The sequence below is a fragment of the Pelodiscus sinensis genome, chromosome 18, assembly GCF_052426305.1.
Source record: "Pelodiscus sinensis isolate ZL-2025 chromosome 18, ASM5242630v1, whole genome shotgun sequence".
NCBI classification, from domain to species: domain Eukaryota; kingdom Metazoa; phylum Chordata; order Testudines; family Trionychidae; genus Pelodiscus; species Pelodiscus sinensis.
The window spans coordinates 33,137,439-33,154,269 of NC_143069.1; the positions used below are offsets into that span (position 1 = coordinate 33,137,439).

The 16,831-nt window shown below is 50.1% G+C and overlaps 6 protein-coding genes and 3 non-coding genes across 9 annotated transcripts; 4 read left to right on the forward strand and 5 right to left on the reverse strand.

Moving 5' to 3' along the window:
* Nucleotides 1-226: 226 nt before the first annotated feature.
* Nucleotides 227-723, reverse strand: LOC102455816 (histone H4). The gene has a single exon (XM_006128635.5). The coding sequence runs from the start codon at nucleotides 673-675 to the stop codon at nucleotides 364-366; it is 312 nt and encodes a 103-aa protein (XP_006128697.2). The 5' UTR covers nucleotides 676-723; the 3' UTR covers nucleotides 227-363.
* Nucleotides 724-2,433: 1,710 nt separating this feature from the next.
* Nucleotides 2,434-2,922, reverse strand: LOC102455573 (histone H2B 8). Its single transcript, XM_006128634.5, has one exon. The coding sequence runs from the start codon at nucleotides 2,872-2,874 to the stop codon at nucleotides 2,494-2,496; it is 381 nt and encodes a 126-aa protein (XP_006128696.1). The 5' UTR covers nucleotides 2,875-2,922; the 3' UTR covers nucleotides 2,434-2,493.
* A 280-nt stretch (nucleotides 2,923-3,202) lies between these two features.
* Nucleotides 3,203-3,698, forward strand: LOC102455079 (histone H2A type 2-C-like). The gene has a single exon (XM_006128632.5). The coding sequence runs from the start codon at nucleotides 3,260-3,262 to the stop codon at nucleotides 3,647-3,649; it is 390 nt and encodes a 129-aa protein (XP_006128694.1). The 5' UTR covers nucleotides 3,203-3,259; the 3' UTR covers nucleotides 3,650-3,698.
* A 5,444-nt stretch (nucleotides 3,699-9,142) lies between these two features.
* On the reverse strand, nucleotides 9,143-9,636 carry LOC102454821 (histone H2B 8-like). The gene has a single exon (XM_006128631.5). It carries the CDS (start codon nucleotides 9,572-9,574, stop codon nucleotides 9,194-9,196), a length of 381 nt encoding a protein of 126 aa, XP_006128693.1. The 5' UTR covers nucleotides 9,575-9,636; the 3' UTR covers nucleotides 9,143-9,193.
* Nucleotides 9,637-9,915: 279 nt separating this feature from the next.
* On the forward strand, nucleotides 9,916-10,536 carry LOC102454558 (histone H2A type 2-C-like). Its single transcript, XM_006128630.5, has one exon. It carries the CDS (start codon nucleotides 9,988-9,990, stop codon nucleotides 10,375-10,377), a length of 390 nt encoding a protein of 129 aa, XP_006128692.1. The 5' UTR covers nucleotides 9,916-9,987; the 3' UTR covers nucleotides 10,378-10,536.
* Nucleotides 10,537-12,381: 1,845 nt separating this feature from the next.
* Nucleotides 12,382-12,885, forward strand: LOC142823714 (histone H3). Its single transcript, XM_075914921.2, has one exon. The coding sequence runs from the start codon at nucleotides 12,439-12,441 to the stop codon at nucleotides 12,847-12,849; it is 411 nt and encodes a 136-aa protein (XP_075771036.1). The 5' UTR covers nucleotides 12,382-12,438; the 3' UTR covers nucleotides 12,850-12,885.
* Nucleotides 12,886-14,145: 1,260 nt separating this feature from the next.
* TRNAN-GUU (transfer RNA asparagine (anticodon GUU)) lies at nucleotides 14,146-14,219 on the reverse strand. Its single transcript has one exon. It is a non-coding gene; the product is annotated as a tRNA-Asn (tRNA).
* A 626-nt stretch (nucleotides 14,220-14,845) lies between these two features.
* Nucleotides 14,846-14,927, reverse strand: TRNAS-GCU (transfer RNA serine (anticodon GCU)). The gene has a single exon. It is a non-coding gene; the product is annotated as a tRNA-Ser (tRNA).
* A 111-nt stretch (nucleotides 14,928-15,038) lies between these two features.
* Nucleotides 15,039-15,110, forward strand: TRNAA-CGC (transfer RNA alanine (anticodon CGC)). The gene has a single exon. It is a non-coding gene; the product is annotated as a tRNA-Ala (tRNA).
* The last annotated feature ends 1,721 nt before the right edge of the window (nucleotides 15,111-16,831 follow it).

The window sequence follows — 16,831 nt, forward strand, 5'->3', positions numbered from 1 at the left end:
ACTGAGTGCTTAGCTAGCCCTAGGCATTGCTAGGGACCCTGAAGTGCAGGTCCTAGCCCCAGCCTTGCCATGTTACAGTAGACAAGACCCCTTTCATTACAAGCCCTAAATGCTCAGCATCTTTCAACAGCCTCTTCCCAGTCCTCAGTGCCAGCTCCATAGGGGACCTAAAACAAACCCTGTCTACACAGCACAAGCAGAAAGTCCAAAGACTCACCCGATCATTTTCGCCGCATGCAAAACCGTGTTATCAGCCTAGGAGTAAAAGCTTTTCTAGGGCGAGCCCAGCTCTTTCTATGCGAAAGTGGGTGGCCCTTAAAAGGGCCTTTGGTGGAACAGCGACACGAAGCTTTACGCAGCGATTTAACCCCCGAAGCCGTAGAGGGTGCGGCCCTGGCGTTTCAGGGCGTACACCACGTCCATGGCCGTCACGGTCTTGCGCTTGGCGTGCTCGGTGTAAGTCACCGCGTCGCGGATCACGTTCTCCAGGAAAACCTTCAACACCCCGCGGGTCTCCTCATAGATCAGCCCTGAGATGCGCTTGACACCGCCGCGGCGAGCCAGACGGCGAATAGCGGGCTTGGTGATGCCTTGGATGTTATCCCGGAGAACCTTGCGGTGCCGTTTAGCGCCTCCTTTCCCCAGCCCCTTCCCGCCTTTGCCGCGACCAGACATTCTGCACTAAGAACTCTTACTACCACCGCAACTGTGTGAATAGGCAGCGGCGTGCTAAGGTTTTATATAGCAAGGGGTCCGACCTGAGTGAAAACTGAGCGAGAGCTGGCGCCGCCGCCCGCCTCTTCCCCGCCCCTAATGCCGGCCTGAACGGCGCTCCCGGCTTCCCCAATGAAAGATGGCGCCTTGGCCTCTCAGCCAATCATCACGCAGCGTGCATTTTTAAATTTGAACAGCAAAGCTTGGCGCCCAAGCGGAAGTGCCTAAGGACAAGCAGTGAACACGGAATGAAGGTGAATGAATTCTTCCCTCCTCCCCTTGAGGCCACCAGAGCTGTAAGGGGATGGGGATACTTCTCACTGCCCAGGACCCCAAACTGCTGAGCCTCGCCTCCTGCAAGCTCCGCACTTTACTGGCTAGGATTTTTAGTTTCCTAACACACTAGAAATAAAATCAATTTAATTTCCCCCTAATCCCAAGTGCATTCTGCCCAGTGGAGGCTATTTGCTTTGAAACGCTTTATTGTGATTGCATTAGAAAAAGAACATTTTATGAGCACCCTACCCCTTGTCTCGGTGGGACCGACTCCAGATTTGGGGATGGGGATGGGGATGGGGAGCGGAAATCAAGGCAGGAAGGGCAGAATGTTCTCCTTTTACTCAGTGTGGTCAGCCTCTTTCTGTCTTTTGGTCAGGAGACAAGTGTTAAGAGATTTTCAAAGCGCCCCTCTCCCCTGGCTCCTACAGTCAAGTGGCTAATGTGATGAGTTCAGGCTTCATTAACGAAAATATAACTTTTCCAGTCTTCTTGCGTGTGCAGCAAGCTTCAAAAAGTGACCCCCCCAAATCAGGCCACCGGAAAGACTCAGGCAAATAAAAAGGCTGTACATAATACAGTGATTTTAAAGCCAATCTCATGATTTTTGAGAGGGGCGAGACAAGAGGGAGGCCCTTCAAAGCTTGACTTTTGACTGAGATTTCTCCCTCCGTTGGTATGAGCCTGTCCGGGATGGGCGGTTTCCTCGGGTCGGAGTGTGGTGTAAACAGGATCAAAATGCCCCTCCCGGCCTGGAATGAAATTCACCGGGTGTTTCAATGCGACAGCTGGCTTTTCGCTTACGGGAAATCGCTCTCACTCCCCCCCGCCTTTCCAGGGCCGGCTTTGGCGCCATTTTTGTAACAAAGGCAAACAAGGGGCTCTTCCTTCACCCCCATCCAATCCGATTTTAGAAATCCCGCCCGAAAGCAGCTTTAACGGAGATTAGCAAATAGCGGTGAAACCCCGTTTAGGAAACAGGGGAAAAAAAAAGTCCTTGCCTATCCTTTCTCAGGGAAGCCAAGAGAACTTGGTTTTAGAAATTCAACGTCCCCGTAAAAAAATCGATTCAAAACCCTGGCTGTCCCTCCACTTTCCTATGAACACATTAGGCTTCAGGCGTGAAGTCTAGAGCACCTCAAAACTATACCAATTAGAAGAAACGTAGGGAGACATTTCAGTTTCCTCTTGCCTAGCCTGCACCCAGTCCCATCCACGTGAGAACAGCCTTACTAGTTTCCAAATCATATTAACTTTAAAAAACCTTGTATATTTACAGCACTAAGGAAACTGCTTATGGCTGTTAAAAGGCACGAGTGGTCTCAAGAATTGTTAAAGGAACACAACATTATGCTATTCTAGAACTACATTCCATGCAAAACCTGCTGTACTTTCATGGTTTTGTACTGAAATCAGTGACTGTAGCTCTGATAGGAGAAGTTGGGTGGCTCTTAAAAGAGCCTTTGGATTTTAGAAAGTAACAGCTTCTGAAGGCGATACAAGTTACTTGGAGCTGGTGTACTTGGTGACAGCCTTGGTGCCCTCAGACACGGCGTGCTTGGCCAGCTCTCCAGGCAGCAGCAGGCGCACAGCGGTCTGGATCTCCCGGGAGGTGATGGTCGAGCGCTTGTTGTAGTGCGCCAGGCGGGACGCCTCCCCGGCGATGCGCTCAAAGATGTCATTGACGAAGGAGTTCATGATGCCCATGGCCTTAGAGGAAATACCGGTGTCAGGGTGAACCTGCTTCAGCACCTTGTACACGTAGATGGAATAACTCTCCTTCCTGGTCTTGCGGCGCTTCTTGTCGCCCTTCTTCTGAGTCTTGGTCACCGCTTTCTTGGAGCCCTTCTTGGGCGCGGGAGCGGATTTTGCTGGTTCAGGCATCGTGAAAAATACACAAACTGCAAAGCACAAAAGATGAATGGAGCATGGTGTGGGAGAACGCCCTTTATTTATAGAGCAACTATGCAGATGAAGGAGCCTAATTGTTACTTTCTTATTGGCTAACACTGAGTAACACGTCACCGCCGTTGTCTTCTCAAGCTACACAAGTTAGCTCTAACTCTTCCCCTTCTTATTGGATAGTCGTAGCATCCTAAGTCCCTATTGGCTAGGTGGAGAAGTAACGCTCCCATTGGCTGTTTGAGGCAGAGCCAATCAGAAGTCGCTCGCCTCATCTGCCCGAGCCTATAAAAGGCTGAAGCTGAAAAAGCGCAGTATCGTATCTGGAGCAGTTTTGAGTTTTTACTTGTGTTTGAAGTTTTTTGAGATGTCTGGTCGTGGAAAACAGGGAGGTAAAGCTCGCGCCAAGGCTAAATCTCGCTCTTCTCGTGCTGGGCTGCAGTTCCCAGTCGGTCGCGTTCATCGTTTGCTACGCAAGGGAAACTATGCGGAGCGAGTGGGTGCCGGCGCCCCCGTTTACATGGCCGCGGTGCTGGAGTACCTGACGGCTGAGATTCTGGAGTTGGCTGGTAATGCCGCTCGGGACAACAAGAAAACCCGCATCATCCCCCGCCACCTGCAGTTGGCCATCCGCAATGACGAGGAGCTGAACAAGCTGCTGGGCAAAGTCACCATCGCTCAGGGTGGGGTTCTGCCCAACATCCAGGCGGTGCTGCTGCCCAAGAAAACCGAGAGCCACAAAGCCAAGGGCAAATAAGGAGGCGGCTCTGAATTTCCTGAACCCAAAGGCTCTTTTAAGAGCCACCCACAGCTTCAAAAAGAGCTGGTGTCTGAAACCCGTGTCTATGGGGTGGGGGAATTCAACTTGTTCAGAAGTAGGCAGAGGAGTGATGTGAAAGTGCATATAAACAGAAAAACGGGGCTTCTAACATTCTGGAAATACACTGGGTTTGGTATCAGGGCTTTTCCCCCTATGAAATCAATTCCTCCCAAAGGCATTTGAAGTGGTGTGAGTTACAGTATAATTAAAGTAAGGAGAAAAATTGGGTTTTTTTAGTAGTTCTTGAAGTTATCTGATGGGAGGGCCTTTTAAAATCAGAAGAATACAATACATTTAACCTAAACTGCTTGAGTTTTGAGTATTTTGCCATGTGAGCTCCACAAGTCCAGATATATTAATATTCCATGTGAGACTCTCATGCCCTCTCTTTTTGCCTCTGCAAGTGTAGCCCTATTCTGGCTCAGGCCAGGAGAGATTAACTACAGCTCGCTCTGCCTGGAGGTTACTAGTCGGAGCTAAAATGGATTTGCAAAATCTGCCCAGGTTTTCTCCTCTGCTCTCATTACAGCAGCTACAAAATAGGAGCATGCTCTCAGCCCATGAATAAAATTGGGTGTGAAATAAGGGCTGTTTAAGAATGGACATAGTGGGTCAAACCAATGGCCTGTCTAATTCAGTATGTTTTCTGATAGGGGCTGGTGCAGTGTACATCCGTGGGAATTAACAACAGGCAATCAGGGGACCCTGTTCCCTCCCTGTGGTAGTTGGAGATTGGGGAAGGCAACCCCAAGCATCCCTAAACACCCTGGCTAATAGCCATTGGATTGATCTTCCATTAGCTTATTTTCTGAACTGTTACAGTTTTTTTGGCCTTCACAATATCACAGTTTGCTGGGTTGGGTGGGTGTTGTATGGAAAGGAAAAAGTGCTTTTTTTTGTAGGTGGCTTGTTTATGTGCAGGAAACAGATGGAAAGCCTCTAAAATGCTTTCCAGAAACTGCAACCTGGTTGAGAACTCCCCACACCTCTTGGCAGGGCAGGGTGTTCATCTGCTCCCTCCCCCCATATTAGATGTTTGACAGAGCACTCTTCCCTTCTTGTATGTGAGTCTATTTTGCATGAACATTGCTTATGCCTGTTTCTCTGTATTGCACCACTGCCTGCGTGTTGGGAATCTTGGAGCAGGTGAGGTGTCTCCAGCTGCCTGCACCTTAAGCAATGGCTGCTGCCCTTTGTCACCTGAGAACCAGGAGAGGGAAGAGACCAGGGACACTTTGCTTGGTAAGACAAAAGACCGGAGGCAGTCAGAGTGCTGAAAGAAGCCAGTATTTCCTGGCTTGGAGCCCAGAGAGAAGGCCTGAGCTTTGACTCTGGGCCCTCCTCTCTGCAAAGTGGACTTTACGTGAATGTTCCTGCTTTTTGTGCTAACAAGATCTGTCCTGTGTTCTTGTCAACTAATAAACCTGCTGGCTGGGAGGCACTGGTGGTAGTCCTCTTGGCTTCCCCAGACAGATTCCCTGCAGGGAGTGCATGATGAAAATGGGGCTGAAAGCTCTAAGAGTCAGACCCAGGAAGGCTGCAGCCATGTAGGCCTTTTGCCCTGGTGATAGAGTAGGCATGCTACTCTGGAGTCCTGCCTGTCTTCCTTTCTGGAACAGCTCCAGCCTTGGTCCTGGGAGTCCATGACACTGGGTCTTTCAGCTCTCCCCTCCATGGTCCAATGTCTGTATGCCTCCAGTCCTCCTTCACCCAGTAGGATCTCTGTGTGAACTTCCAGAACGTCCTTCCTTCCCTTGCATGGGTTTCTGCGTGCGGCATCCTTCTTCTACAGTGCCATTCTCTTGTCTCCCAGTCCACGAGCTGTGTACACCTCTGCCCAGGCCCATGCATTCCCTTCCCGTGTACCCCAAGTAACCTTGCCGTGTGGGAGAGAAATTTTTTCAGTATACCTGTATCAATATGTGAATTGGGAGGAGAAGCAGAGGTAAAAAGGGGGTAGGTATGAATGGTCTCTCTAATCTTTTTCATCCATGTGCAGAATAAATTTTGCTCTCCCCACCAAAGCATGTGGAAATGTGCACCACCAGTGGAAACAAAACCTAGCTGAGAGTGCTCTGCTAGTCAGCTGGGTGGCATTTGAATTTCTCATGAGCAGCTGCACAAGCACCCAGCTTGCAGGGGATGCTGATGGGTATGCTAGAGGGGGTTACAGGGCATCAACCAATTATGTAATCTACAGGCAATTGCAGAAATGCTTGAGGCTGGGCCTGTGCTAAAGAACTGGTAGGAGCTTAATGTTTCCCTATTTGGCTTTCAAATCCATCCCTGGTTCCCCTAAATCACTCTGATCATTGATGCCAGAACTATTTCCTGAACACTGGGAACTGACGATGTAAGATTCCAAAGTTCTCATATTACAGACACAACTCCCATTCCGTTCACCAGCTCAGCCCAGAATTCTGTTCACAGTGGAATGAGCCTCTGCCCCTCTATCACACAAGGGGGAACTCTTTAGCACCAGACACTTACACATTGTGTCATTAAATTCTAGCTTACACCCCTATTGCACAGAAATTCCACGACTCCCAGACCTGGTTGTTTGGGAGGGAATCTTTAAGGCAGCTGAGTGAGGTAACAGATGTAAGTTGCACTTTAAAATCCTTCTGGCCAAACCAGATTTATCCATGTGAATGATCAGAACCTGTCATTATCAGGAGCAACTGATGCTATGCAGCAAATGGGATGGAGGAGGAGATCCCAAAGCAGCATTGTCACAGTGATGGGTCCACCCCTGCTGTCCAAGGAGGGCATCCAGACAGGCTGGCTCTAGCATGTTAAGATGCACCACCCCTACTGGGCACCAGCGTGATCCCAGGTTGCTTGGTGAATAGGCAAAACCAAACAAAGCCTTTTAATACAGAAAGATGAGAAGCTAGACATCGCAGAAGAAGGAACAGCAGCCATACTTACAGAATGGGGGCCCCTAGACTGGGAAGCAGTGAGAATAATTGGAGGATCCTAGTGGATAATTAGCTGAACATACAATCCCACTACAACACTGAGGGCCAACCATATAATACAGGCCACAAGTGTATAAATGGGAGTGTCTAGGAGTAGTGAGGCTTTTTGTAACCTGTTTATTTGGCAGCAGTTCTGGTACCCACAATTATAGAAAAATATTGATAAACTAGCCGATAGCCTGTCATAAGATGGGATTTTTGGGGGTCTCTCTCTCCCTCCCTCCTCCTCCTGCCTCTCACTCTCTTCTCCTCCCCCTTCTGCCTCTCACTTGGGGTACCGCGGAGCCCAAATGGCCACTTGCTCCCCCGCAGCGGCCTGGCTGAGAAGCACAGAAGTCAGCCGAGCGCCAAGCTGGGAGGCGAAGGACGTGAATCAGGCAACAGCCAATATTTCAGCATTACAGAGTCACAGACATTGAGCTACTATATATATATATATATATATATATATATATATATATATGAATGATTGGAGAGGGTTCAGAGAAGAGTCTACAACACGTGGGTTTAGACTGGATATAAGTGGAGTTAATTAACCTTTGGGACAATTTACTAAGGGTTAAGCTGGAGCCTCCAGCACTAACAATATTTAAGGATTGCTACTATATTTCAAACAGGATTTTGGAAACGACCGATGGCCTGCCTTAGACAGGAAATCAGAGTAGATGAACACACAGGTTTCTCCTGGCCCTTGACTCTCTCTAACTCTGCCTAAGAGACTATCATTTACTGTATGTTTGAACAAGGCAGCTGAGCCCCTAGCTGATGCCCTTAAAATGGTACACAATGCTAGTGTTACATAAAAACACAAACTGGATATAATTGTACACTGGTCATCTGAAGAAGTGGGCTGTGCCTATGAAAGCTCATGATCCCATCTAAATGTTTTGTTAGTCTGTACAGGATAAACTTAAACAAATAATCTGGTAGCACTTTATAGACTAACTCAGCTATCCCCTGAAGCTTTTGGATACAACCAGTGAGGGTGAATTAAGCATTTGAAAGACAGATCAATTGTGGCTAATGGACGCAGATAAGACGGACACAGTCTTTTGGAAAATAGGAACACACAAATATTCAAAAGCATCTATTCATATCAACTGATGTGGAAAACAAAAAAGCCTACTTTAGACAAGATTTGAATGGATAAGAAACCTAAGGATGACAAAGCAGGAGTAGTCAATAGGGAGGCAGATCAAATGCAGAGCAGTTGATGCTACTTTATAGAACCCGGAAAAACGAACAAGAACGAGGAAAAAAACCCTTGTTTTACAACCAAATTCTATATGCAAGTCATAGCATAAAGCAATGCATTTGCAGGGACAGACACAAATGCAGACCGAATTTCGCGTGGGTGTAGTCCGACCAGAAGGAAAACTGAGGGGGCAACCAGCTGGAACCACCCCCCATTTCCGCCCCACCTTCCTATAGTGTGACGCACCTTCCCTCCCGCCTATGAGGCGCCGCACAGAGAATTCTGGCCAATCGCTAGACAGCTCGTAACTTTAAATTCAAAAAGTAGCTTTTTGGCGCCAACTGTGTTCCCCGAGCTTTGCACAGGAAATGAACAAACATTTCTCCACTGTTCAATAAACTAGTCCAAGTAAAAATTAGCATTTCAACGTAGGACACTGATTAAAGCTTTCAACCGCGCTGCTTACAAGATTGAATTCGTTTCCACCTGTGGCTAAATTGAAAATGTTCTCTAGAATTTTTTTTCCTACTAAAAACATCTGTGTGCACCCATATCAATTGTTTCTAGCTCTCCCTTTGTATTCCCTTGAAACATTTGAGGATCGTTCTTATAGACCAGTTTATTCCTTAAGAGATCAGTAGCTTGCCTCAAGTATAGAAGTTATAAAACGAATTGATATGAAAATTTGTAAGTTTAAGTTGAGATGAAAACATTAAGCCACTGAAGTGATGCTTGGGAAGAAATGGAGACCATCTAGATGCTACTTTGAATTTTTGAAAGTCTAAAATGTGATAAAAAATTGAAAAACAAACCCCAGTATTTCCACATCAAAATCCCCTTTAGTACAGAAGGGAGACAATGTAACATATTGCATTAAACTAACATCATCTCACCCACCAGGTCTTTCTAGTGAAAAGATTCAGATTCTAGTAAAACCAGCTATTCAATATTTCTATTGGTGAGATTCTAGCTTTCAAAACCTTCTAAGTCTGAAAAAATCGAGTATTATAGCTGAATATAAAGAGCCAATTGTTTAACCTGCACAATACTGATAAGCATACAGAATTATCCTCGAAGCGTTTCCCAAATAAGTTACTAGCCCTCACTTAGTGTAAAAAGGTGTAGAATCAGTATTTATTGCATCCCAATAGGAGTATGTTTATGACTTACCAAAATTGGCTATACAGACGTATCAGATTAAATGTTAACAAGTTAAAACATCGAAAGCAATAAGCTCTTTTATGGATCGATTAGGTGGCTCTTAAAAGAGCCGTTGTGTTGTGTTTTTTTTTTTAAAAAGATCGATTACTTAGAGCTGGTGTATTTAGTGACGGCCTTAGTACCCTCAGACACGGCGTGCTTAGCCAGCTCCCCAGGCAGCAGCAGCCGCACGGCGGTCTGGATCTCCCGGGAGGTGATGGTCGAGCGTTTGTTGTAGTGCGCCAGGCGGGACGCCTCCCCAGCAATGCGCTCAAAGATGTCGTTCACGAACGAGTTCATGATGCCCATGGCCTTAGAGGAAATACCGGTGTCGGGGTGCACCTGCTTCAGCACCTTGTACACGTAGATGGAATAACTCTCCTTCCTGGTCTTGCGGCGCTTCTTGTCGCCCTTCTTCTGGGTTTTAGTCACCGCTTTCTTAGAGCCTTTCTTAGGTGCGGGAGCAGATTTTGCTGGATCAGGCATTTTTGCGCTGCTATCAGGAACAAACAACAGAATACAAGCAGAACAAGCTGAATGAGGAACGCTACGGCCAACGCTTTATTTATAGGGCTCCTACGCAAATGAAGGTAGCCTAAGTCCTACTTTCCTATTGGCTGGTAAACGGTCAGCTCGCTAGAAAAGGACTATCTCCATATCTTTTGCTCTAAGACTCAATCTTATTGGATAACTTCAGCATCTGACTTCCGATTGGTCAGGTCAAGAAAACGTCTTCCCATTGGGTATTTTCCAGGCGCTCTTTAGCCGTCCAATCAGCAGTATCTGTCCTGATCATTGCGAAGGCATAAAAAGTCAAGAATGCGCTGGTTTGAATCAGGCTTGTTTTTGCTCTTAGGTGTGGCTGAAGTCTTTTGAGTGAAGTTAATCAGACTTTTACAATGTCGGGCCGTGGAAAGCAGGGAGGGAAAGCTCGTGCCAAGGCGAAGTCCCGGTCTTCTCGTGCTGGGTTGCAGTTCCCTGTAGGCCGTGTCCATCGTCTGCTGCGCAAGGGGAACTACGCGGAGCGAGTGGGCGCCGGCGCTCCAGTTTACATGGCCGCGGTGCTGGAGTACCTGACGGCTGAGATTCTGGAGCTGGCTGGCAATGCCGCTCGGGACAACAAGAAAACCCGCATCATTCCCCGCCACTTGCAGCTGGCCATCCGCAACGACGAGGAGCTGAACAAACTGCTGGGCAAAGTCACCATCGCTCAGGGTGGGGTCCTGCCCAACATCCAGGCGGTGCTGCTGCCCAAGAAAACCGAGAGCCACAAAGCCAAGGGCAAGTGAGGCTGCTACCGCCTTGCAGGCGAGGGGAAACGCCTACGCTACTCGAAAACTCAACTCCAAAGGCTCTTTTCAGAGCCACTCACAATCTCCGGCAAAAGAGCTGTTTGATCCTTATCGGGGTTTTGGGGGGTTTGTTATAAACACATCGCATAAGGTGAAGGGCAATAAAAACCTCAAAGGGTGTTGGGACCATGTATGAAAACCTATTTTAAAGAACGGTTCCCCCCCTGTCTAATGTGAATCCCTTCCACCGCGGTGTGATTTTAATAAAGGAAAAGGAAACCGGGATGGGTTGGCCAATGTTTAAGAGGGTGCGGCTGCTCTTAGATCCCATGTGGAGCTGCCCAGTGAGCGGGGATGCAAACAAAGGCAGGCCGTGGGAGACCTGCCGGCTGAGCGCTGTACGGGAGAATGAAATCAAAAGCAGCGTTGAAGCTTGAGCGCTGTGCGCGCCGCGCCATTCCTGGGCACTGACACCGATTTCAGTGCAGCTCTTGCAAGGCTGGGCGGGTGGGTTGGCGCGCTGCGGAGGGTGGTTTATCTCTGGCCAATCCAGCCCAGCCCGGCAATTTTAACCTACAAGCGGCGGAGAGCAGCGCTGCCAGCTAATCAGCCGTGGGGGGTGGGGAAAGTTGCGTGTTTGGCCACCATCCCTGCGCAGCCCGTGAAATTCAAAAGGCTCAGCTGCCCCGGCGCGTTACTGACAATCCGCCACCGCGGGCGGCCCGTGACATTCACAGGCTCTGAGGGAGGCCCTTGGCCCCAGAGTCCCTCTGTTCACCCAGGGGCTGCGCCCCCCCCCTCGGGATTCCCCCCCCATTGAGCCCGCTCCCAGTGCGCCGTCTCTCCCCCACCAGGCACTGAGCACGCTCCAGTCCCCGCTGCCCCGGGAACCGAGCCAGCCCCTCAGTGTCCCTGCTGTCTCCCTCAAGCACCGAGCCATCCCCCCCCGTGTCCTTTCTGTTCTCCCAGGCATCGAACCAGTCCCCCCCACACTGAGCCAGGCCCCCAGTGTCCTTTGTCCCCCCCAGGCACCGAGTCAGCCCCCCCCGTGTCCTTTCTGTTCTCCCAGGCACCGAACCAGTCCCCCCACACTGAGCCAGGCCCCCAGTGTCCTTTGTCCCCCCCAGGCACCGAGCCAGCCCCCCCGTGTCCTTTCTGTTCTCCCAGGCACCGAACCAGTCCCCCCACACTGAGCCAGGCCCCCAGTGTCCTTTGTCCCCCCCAGGCACCGAGTCAGCCCCCCCCGTGTCCTTTCTGTTCTCCCAGGCATCGAACCAGTCCCCCCCACACTGAGCCAGGCCCCCAGTGTCCTTTGTCCCCCCCAGGCACCGAGTCAGCCCCCCCGTGTCCTTTCTGTTCTCCCAGGCACCGAACCAGTCCCCCCACACTGAGCCAGGCCCCCAGTGTCCTTTGTCCCCCCCAGGCACCGAGCCAGCCCCCCCGTGTCCTTTCTGTTCTCCCAGGCACCGAACCAGTCCCCCCACACTGAGCCAGGCCCCCAGTGTCCTTTGTCCCCCCCAGGCACCGAGCCAGCCCCCCCCGTGTCCTTTCTGTTCTCCCAGGCACCGAACCAGTCCCCCCCCACACTGAGCCAGGCCCCCAGTGTCCTTTGCCCTCCCAGGCACCGAGCCAGCCCCCCCCTCCCCGTGTCCTTTCTGTTCTCCCAGGCACCGAACCAGTCCCCCCCCACACTGAGCCAGGCCCCCAGTGTCCTTTGTCCCCCCCCCAGGCACCGAGCCAGCCCCCCCGTCCTTTCCGTCTGAGTATCCCCAAAGCATCCTTAATCTCCCCCCCAGCAGTGAGCACAGCCCCGCGCTCCCAATCTTGATTGAGCACGTGGTGCTTAGCCCTCCACTCTATAGCGTGACAGTAAAAGGGCAGGTTTTTTTTCCTGCCCAATCCCTACTTAGCCCGGGAAATTTAAACCCTTTAACGGTCGCAGTGCCGAAGCTAGCCAATGAGGAGCCAGGGTTATGCTATAAATTACACGCTGCAGCGCTGGATAGTTTATTCTGCGTCTGACTTAGCAGAGGTGTTCAGCGGTGCGCTGTAGCAGAGATGGCGCGTACCAAGCAGACCGCTCGTAAATCCACTGGTGGCAAAGCGCCCCGTAAGCAGCTGGCCACTAAGGCGGCGCGGAAAAGCGCTCCTGCTACCGGTGGAGTGAAGAAGCCGCATCGTTATCGCCCCGGCACGGTGGCCCTGCGGGAAATCCGCCGCTACCAGAAGTCCACAGAGCTGCTGATCCGCAAGCTGCCTTTCCAGCGCCTGGTGCGGGAGATCGCTCAGGACTTCAAAACCGACCTGCGCTTCCAGAGTTCGGCCGTCATGGCCCTGCAGGAGGCCAGCGAGGCCTACCTGGTGGGGCTCTTCGAGGACACCAACCTGTGCGCCATCCACGCCAAGCGAGTGACCATCATGCCCAAAGACATCCAGCTGGCGCGCCGCATCCGCGGGGAGAGAGCTTAGATCCCCCCCCCCCCCAAAGGCTCTTTTAAGAGCCACCACATGCCCACGCGAAAGAGACGAAATTCACAGCTTTTCTAGACACTAATTATGTTTCCTTTGCAAAGGGGCCAACTCTGTAAAGCTCGTTACGTTTCTTGTGGCTTTGTCGGTTCAGTCCTGCAAAAGCTCATTGTAAATGGGAGGTTCCCCCTTAAGTCATAATTGTTTAACAAGTTCTCAGGTATTTGCCGCTCTACAATTTTTACTCCCCTCCCTGTTTATTTCTCCAGAAAACATTTCTGGCCAGTCTATCCGAGAGGCAGCTGTGACTCGCTGTTTGAATTTGCTACACTGAAAAACAAACTTGGTAGCAAAATATTCCTTACGAAGCAGGCTGAAATGCATCTTTTCGCACTGTTTCCGAAGGATTTCTGAATTCATGGTCTTAAATATTTGATGCCACAGCCATGCTGTCATGGGGAGGGTTGTTGGCTTACTCAATAGCAAGGGGAAGAGGATAATCAAAGAAGACTTGAGCTTTAGGGGGATCCGAATTATCCGGTAACGGGAAAAACTTAAAACAAGGCTTTAAAATGCTGCTAGACTAACAAAGCATGTAGATGGTATGAGTTTTCGTTGGTACAACCCACTTCCTCAGATGAATGGAATATTAAAAGTAGGGATCCGAAAATAAATAGGGGGTGGATTGGTGTTCGGTTGGTGAAGTCATGAGGGTGTGGAAGGTAGTGTGTTAGCCAGCTATTGTCTTTATTCATACTTTTGTGATGGTTCCCAAGATTTTTAAAGTGACTTCCGCAGCGCTTCCCGCTCTGCAGATAACTCTTCAAAGGATTCGTTTTACTGCTGGTGTAAATCGATTCCTGTAACTAACTTTCCAGAATCTAAGCTTGACCCGGATGTACAGTTGCTTCCTTTTTAACTGGTCTTGTAATCTTTCTTTGAAACATTAGCTTTCATATTTTTGTCTGAATTTTATGCATAGACATCCAAAATCTCTTCTGGGATTCCTGGGGGCGGAGAGGGAATAATATTTCCCTGAAAAGGAATGTGTGTGAACTGAAGTGGCCACACAATGGAGCCATATCCTCATATAAGAAACAATGTATTTCTACATAGACGCTCTAATCTAAAGCAACACATGTTTTTTTTTCCATGAGGCTAGCCTAATTTCTTCGATCTAATAAACCAAAACACTGGGGAGGGGGGTCTGATAAATTTGGCTGAAGGCATGAATGAAGTTTTTTTAAGCTGGGTCTCCAAAGTTGTTAAAAACACAACTGTAATTAAATAGTTACTCGTCCCTGGGTGGGCTTGAACCACCAACCTTTCGGTTAACAGCCGAACGCGCTAACCGATTGCGCCACAGAGACTTCCGTGTGAGTGACTTTCTCGGGTCAATCATGGTATGGTTTCCAAGAGATGAGAGACTTCTGAAAAACTTCCAATCGGTGAAATCACCACCACAAAGAATCAATGGGGCAAGCCAGGGGAACGGGCCCTACAAGTGCAGACTAGCTGTGCGGGGTGGAGTTATGGGGAAGCTAATTATGTAAAGGATTCCTTTATGGATGAAGTTGGGGGGAACAAAAGAACCAAAGCGTGAGAAGAATTTGGAGAAGGACGCATCGTAGCCGGTTGCAGCTCCAACCAGGGCGAAAGAGGTGCTTGTGTCGTTCCCCTCAACTACAGTGCTAGGGAGAAGAGCTTCCCTGTTTCAGGTCTTCCTTGGGCAGCTCAGGCAACGCCGGTAGAAAAAGGGCCCTGCCCTGCCCCCTTTGCAAACTTTTTTACAGCTGCTTTTACCATGAGAGAGAGTGCACAAAGCAAGATTTTTTTCCAGAGCTTTCCTGCAACAGGGCAACCAATTCCCAGGTTGATATTTAGCTTTCCCGTCTACACAGAACTAGGGTTGGCGTGGGTAGGCAGGTCCCAGACGGGGTCTCTCGCACATTGGGGTTTGTGCATTCAGGTGAAAGCATAAAGAAAGGGATCACTGCGACGAGGATGGGATTCGAACCCACGCGTGCAGAGCACAATGGATTAGCAGTCCATCGCCTTAACCACTCGGCCACCTCGTCTGCTATAGCTAGCTTTTGGATTAGATCTTCATAAGGGAATTTCCACCAGATAGTGCCAAACCCATGACACTGAGCTCAGCAAATATGACAGATGAAATTTCCATTTCAGGTGGGGATGTAGCTCAGTGGTAGAGCGCATGCTTCGCATGTATGAGGTCCCTGGTTCAATCCCTGGCATCTCCATAACTTTTCCTTTATGATTTTGCGAAGGGAGAGGAGCAGGAGGCGGGGACACAGTTTGGTGACAAAGGCCTTGCAGCCATGTGGGAAAGGACCAACAAAGCAGCTGCAATTTATTACCAGCAGTTACCATTTAAATTAAAATAATTTCAGCTTCTTCTGGAAGAGCCTGAGTGCTTGGAGGCTTGGTTGGGCCCTGTATTTAATGCTCACCCCTGGGTCCTTGTTTGGGCTTGGATATCTTGCTTGTTTTACATATCCAAAGGCATTTCTGACTGTGGTTTTGGGCCTTTCTGTTTTGAAGTTACTGATTTTGTGTTGCTCTGTAGTAGGCTGCTTTCTATGAGATCCGATTTTTTAATAAACACAGAGACCAACCAGAGGGTACAGCTAGACTCCGGGATCCCCCCAAAACTCCAGGGAACACGTTTGCTCTTCCACTTTTTTTTGCAGAAGAGCAAACGCTCTTTTGGAAGCCCCTGTATTCCTTGCTCTACTAGGAAGAAGGGGGCTTCTGAAAGAGCGGGTTTTCCCGACAAGTGGCCCAGTCTAGACGGGACAAATGTTGGAAAAGCCTCTACCAACAAAAGCGCATTTTGCGTGCCTTTTCCCGTCAAAAACTTGTAGCCTAGCCGTATCCAGAGTGACATGGGGGAATGTAGCAAGGATTGGGAGGCCCAGCTATTTGGCGCTTTGGAGCGGCTGGATTTGGATGTGGTGGCTATGCAGGAACTACATATTAGCTACTTCAAGGTACCTTGATTGGTGTAAGGTGATCGGAGGACAGGCCTGTCTTTCTGGTCCTCCAAGCCAGGCAAGTACAACGAGGTAGGAATCTGAGGGTATATCTACACTGCAAGCTTCTTTTGGAATAAGCTTTTCTGGAAGAGATCTTCCAGAAAAGCTTATTTCAAAATAGAGCGTCCACAAGCCAAAAGCGCAAAGAAATAGCGATGTGCTATTTTGAAAGATAGCATCCACACAGATTGGACGTTATCTCCAGGGCTGGACTAAGAGGTGGGTGAGCCGGGCAGCTGCCCGAGGCACCAACCGATGGAGGGTGCCTGATGGCAGCTGTAAGGGGCGTGCGGCGTCCCTTATAGCTGCCATCAGGCGCCGTGCGCCTGGCTCCCACAGCGCCGGCCCCCCCATCCCTATGGCGCTGGCCAGCAGCGCCCTTTCCCCCACGGCCACGGGGCCCTGCATGACCAGGTGTGGCCCGCCCCGGGCTGCACGCCAGCAGCGGTGGCCGGGCTGGCTGGATAGCACATGAGTCGTGCGCCCCCAGGGGCCAGCTCGTGCACTCGAGGGGTGGCGGGCCCACGCCCCAGGGGCAGGCCCACGCATGCATCGTGCGCCCGGGCCTGGGGTGCCAAAATGGCTCGGGCCGGCCTTGGTTATCTCACATTTTAAGGCCACCCAGAACCAGTTCAGGCAGGGTATTAGGTCAGCAGTTGCTTCTGGGTGCTGCTGCCTGAGGCTAGCTGAGACACGTGCTTACAAGGACTCCCTGGACAGCCGTTTCTCAGGTTCTGCTGCTTGCTTGCCTATCTCGCCGAGGGACAGCAAAGCTTTAGCACTGTGTGATCTGGTTGCCCTGTTTCAGGACACCACAGCACACTGCTTGCTATGGAGCCGGAGCTGCCTCTGGGCACTCGATGGCCCCACAGGGCCATGCTGCAGTTTCTGCAGCAGTTTGTGCAGGCTGCTTTCATGGCCCCGCA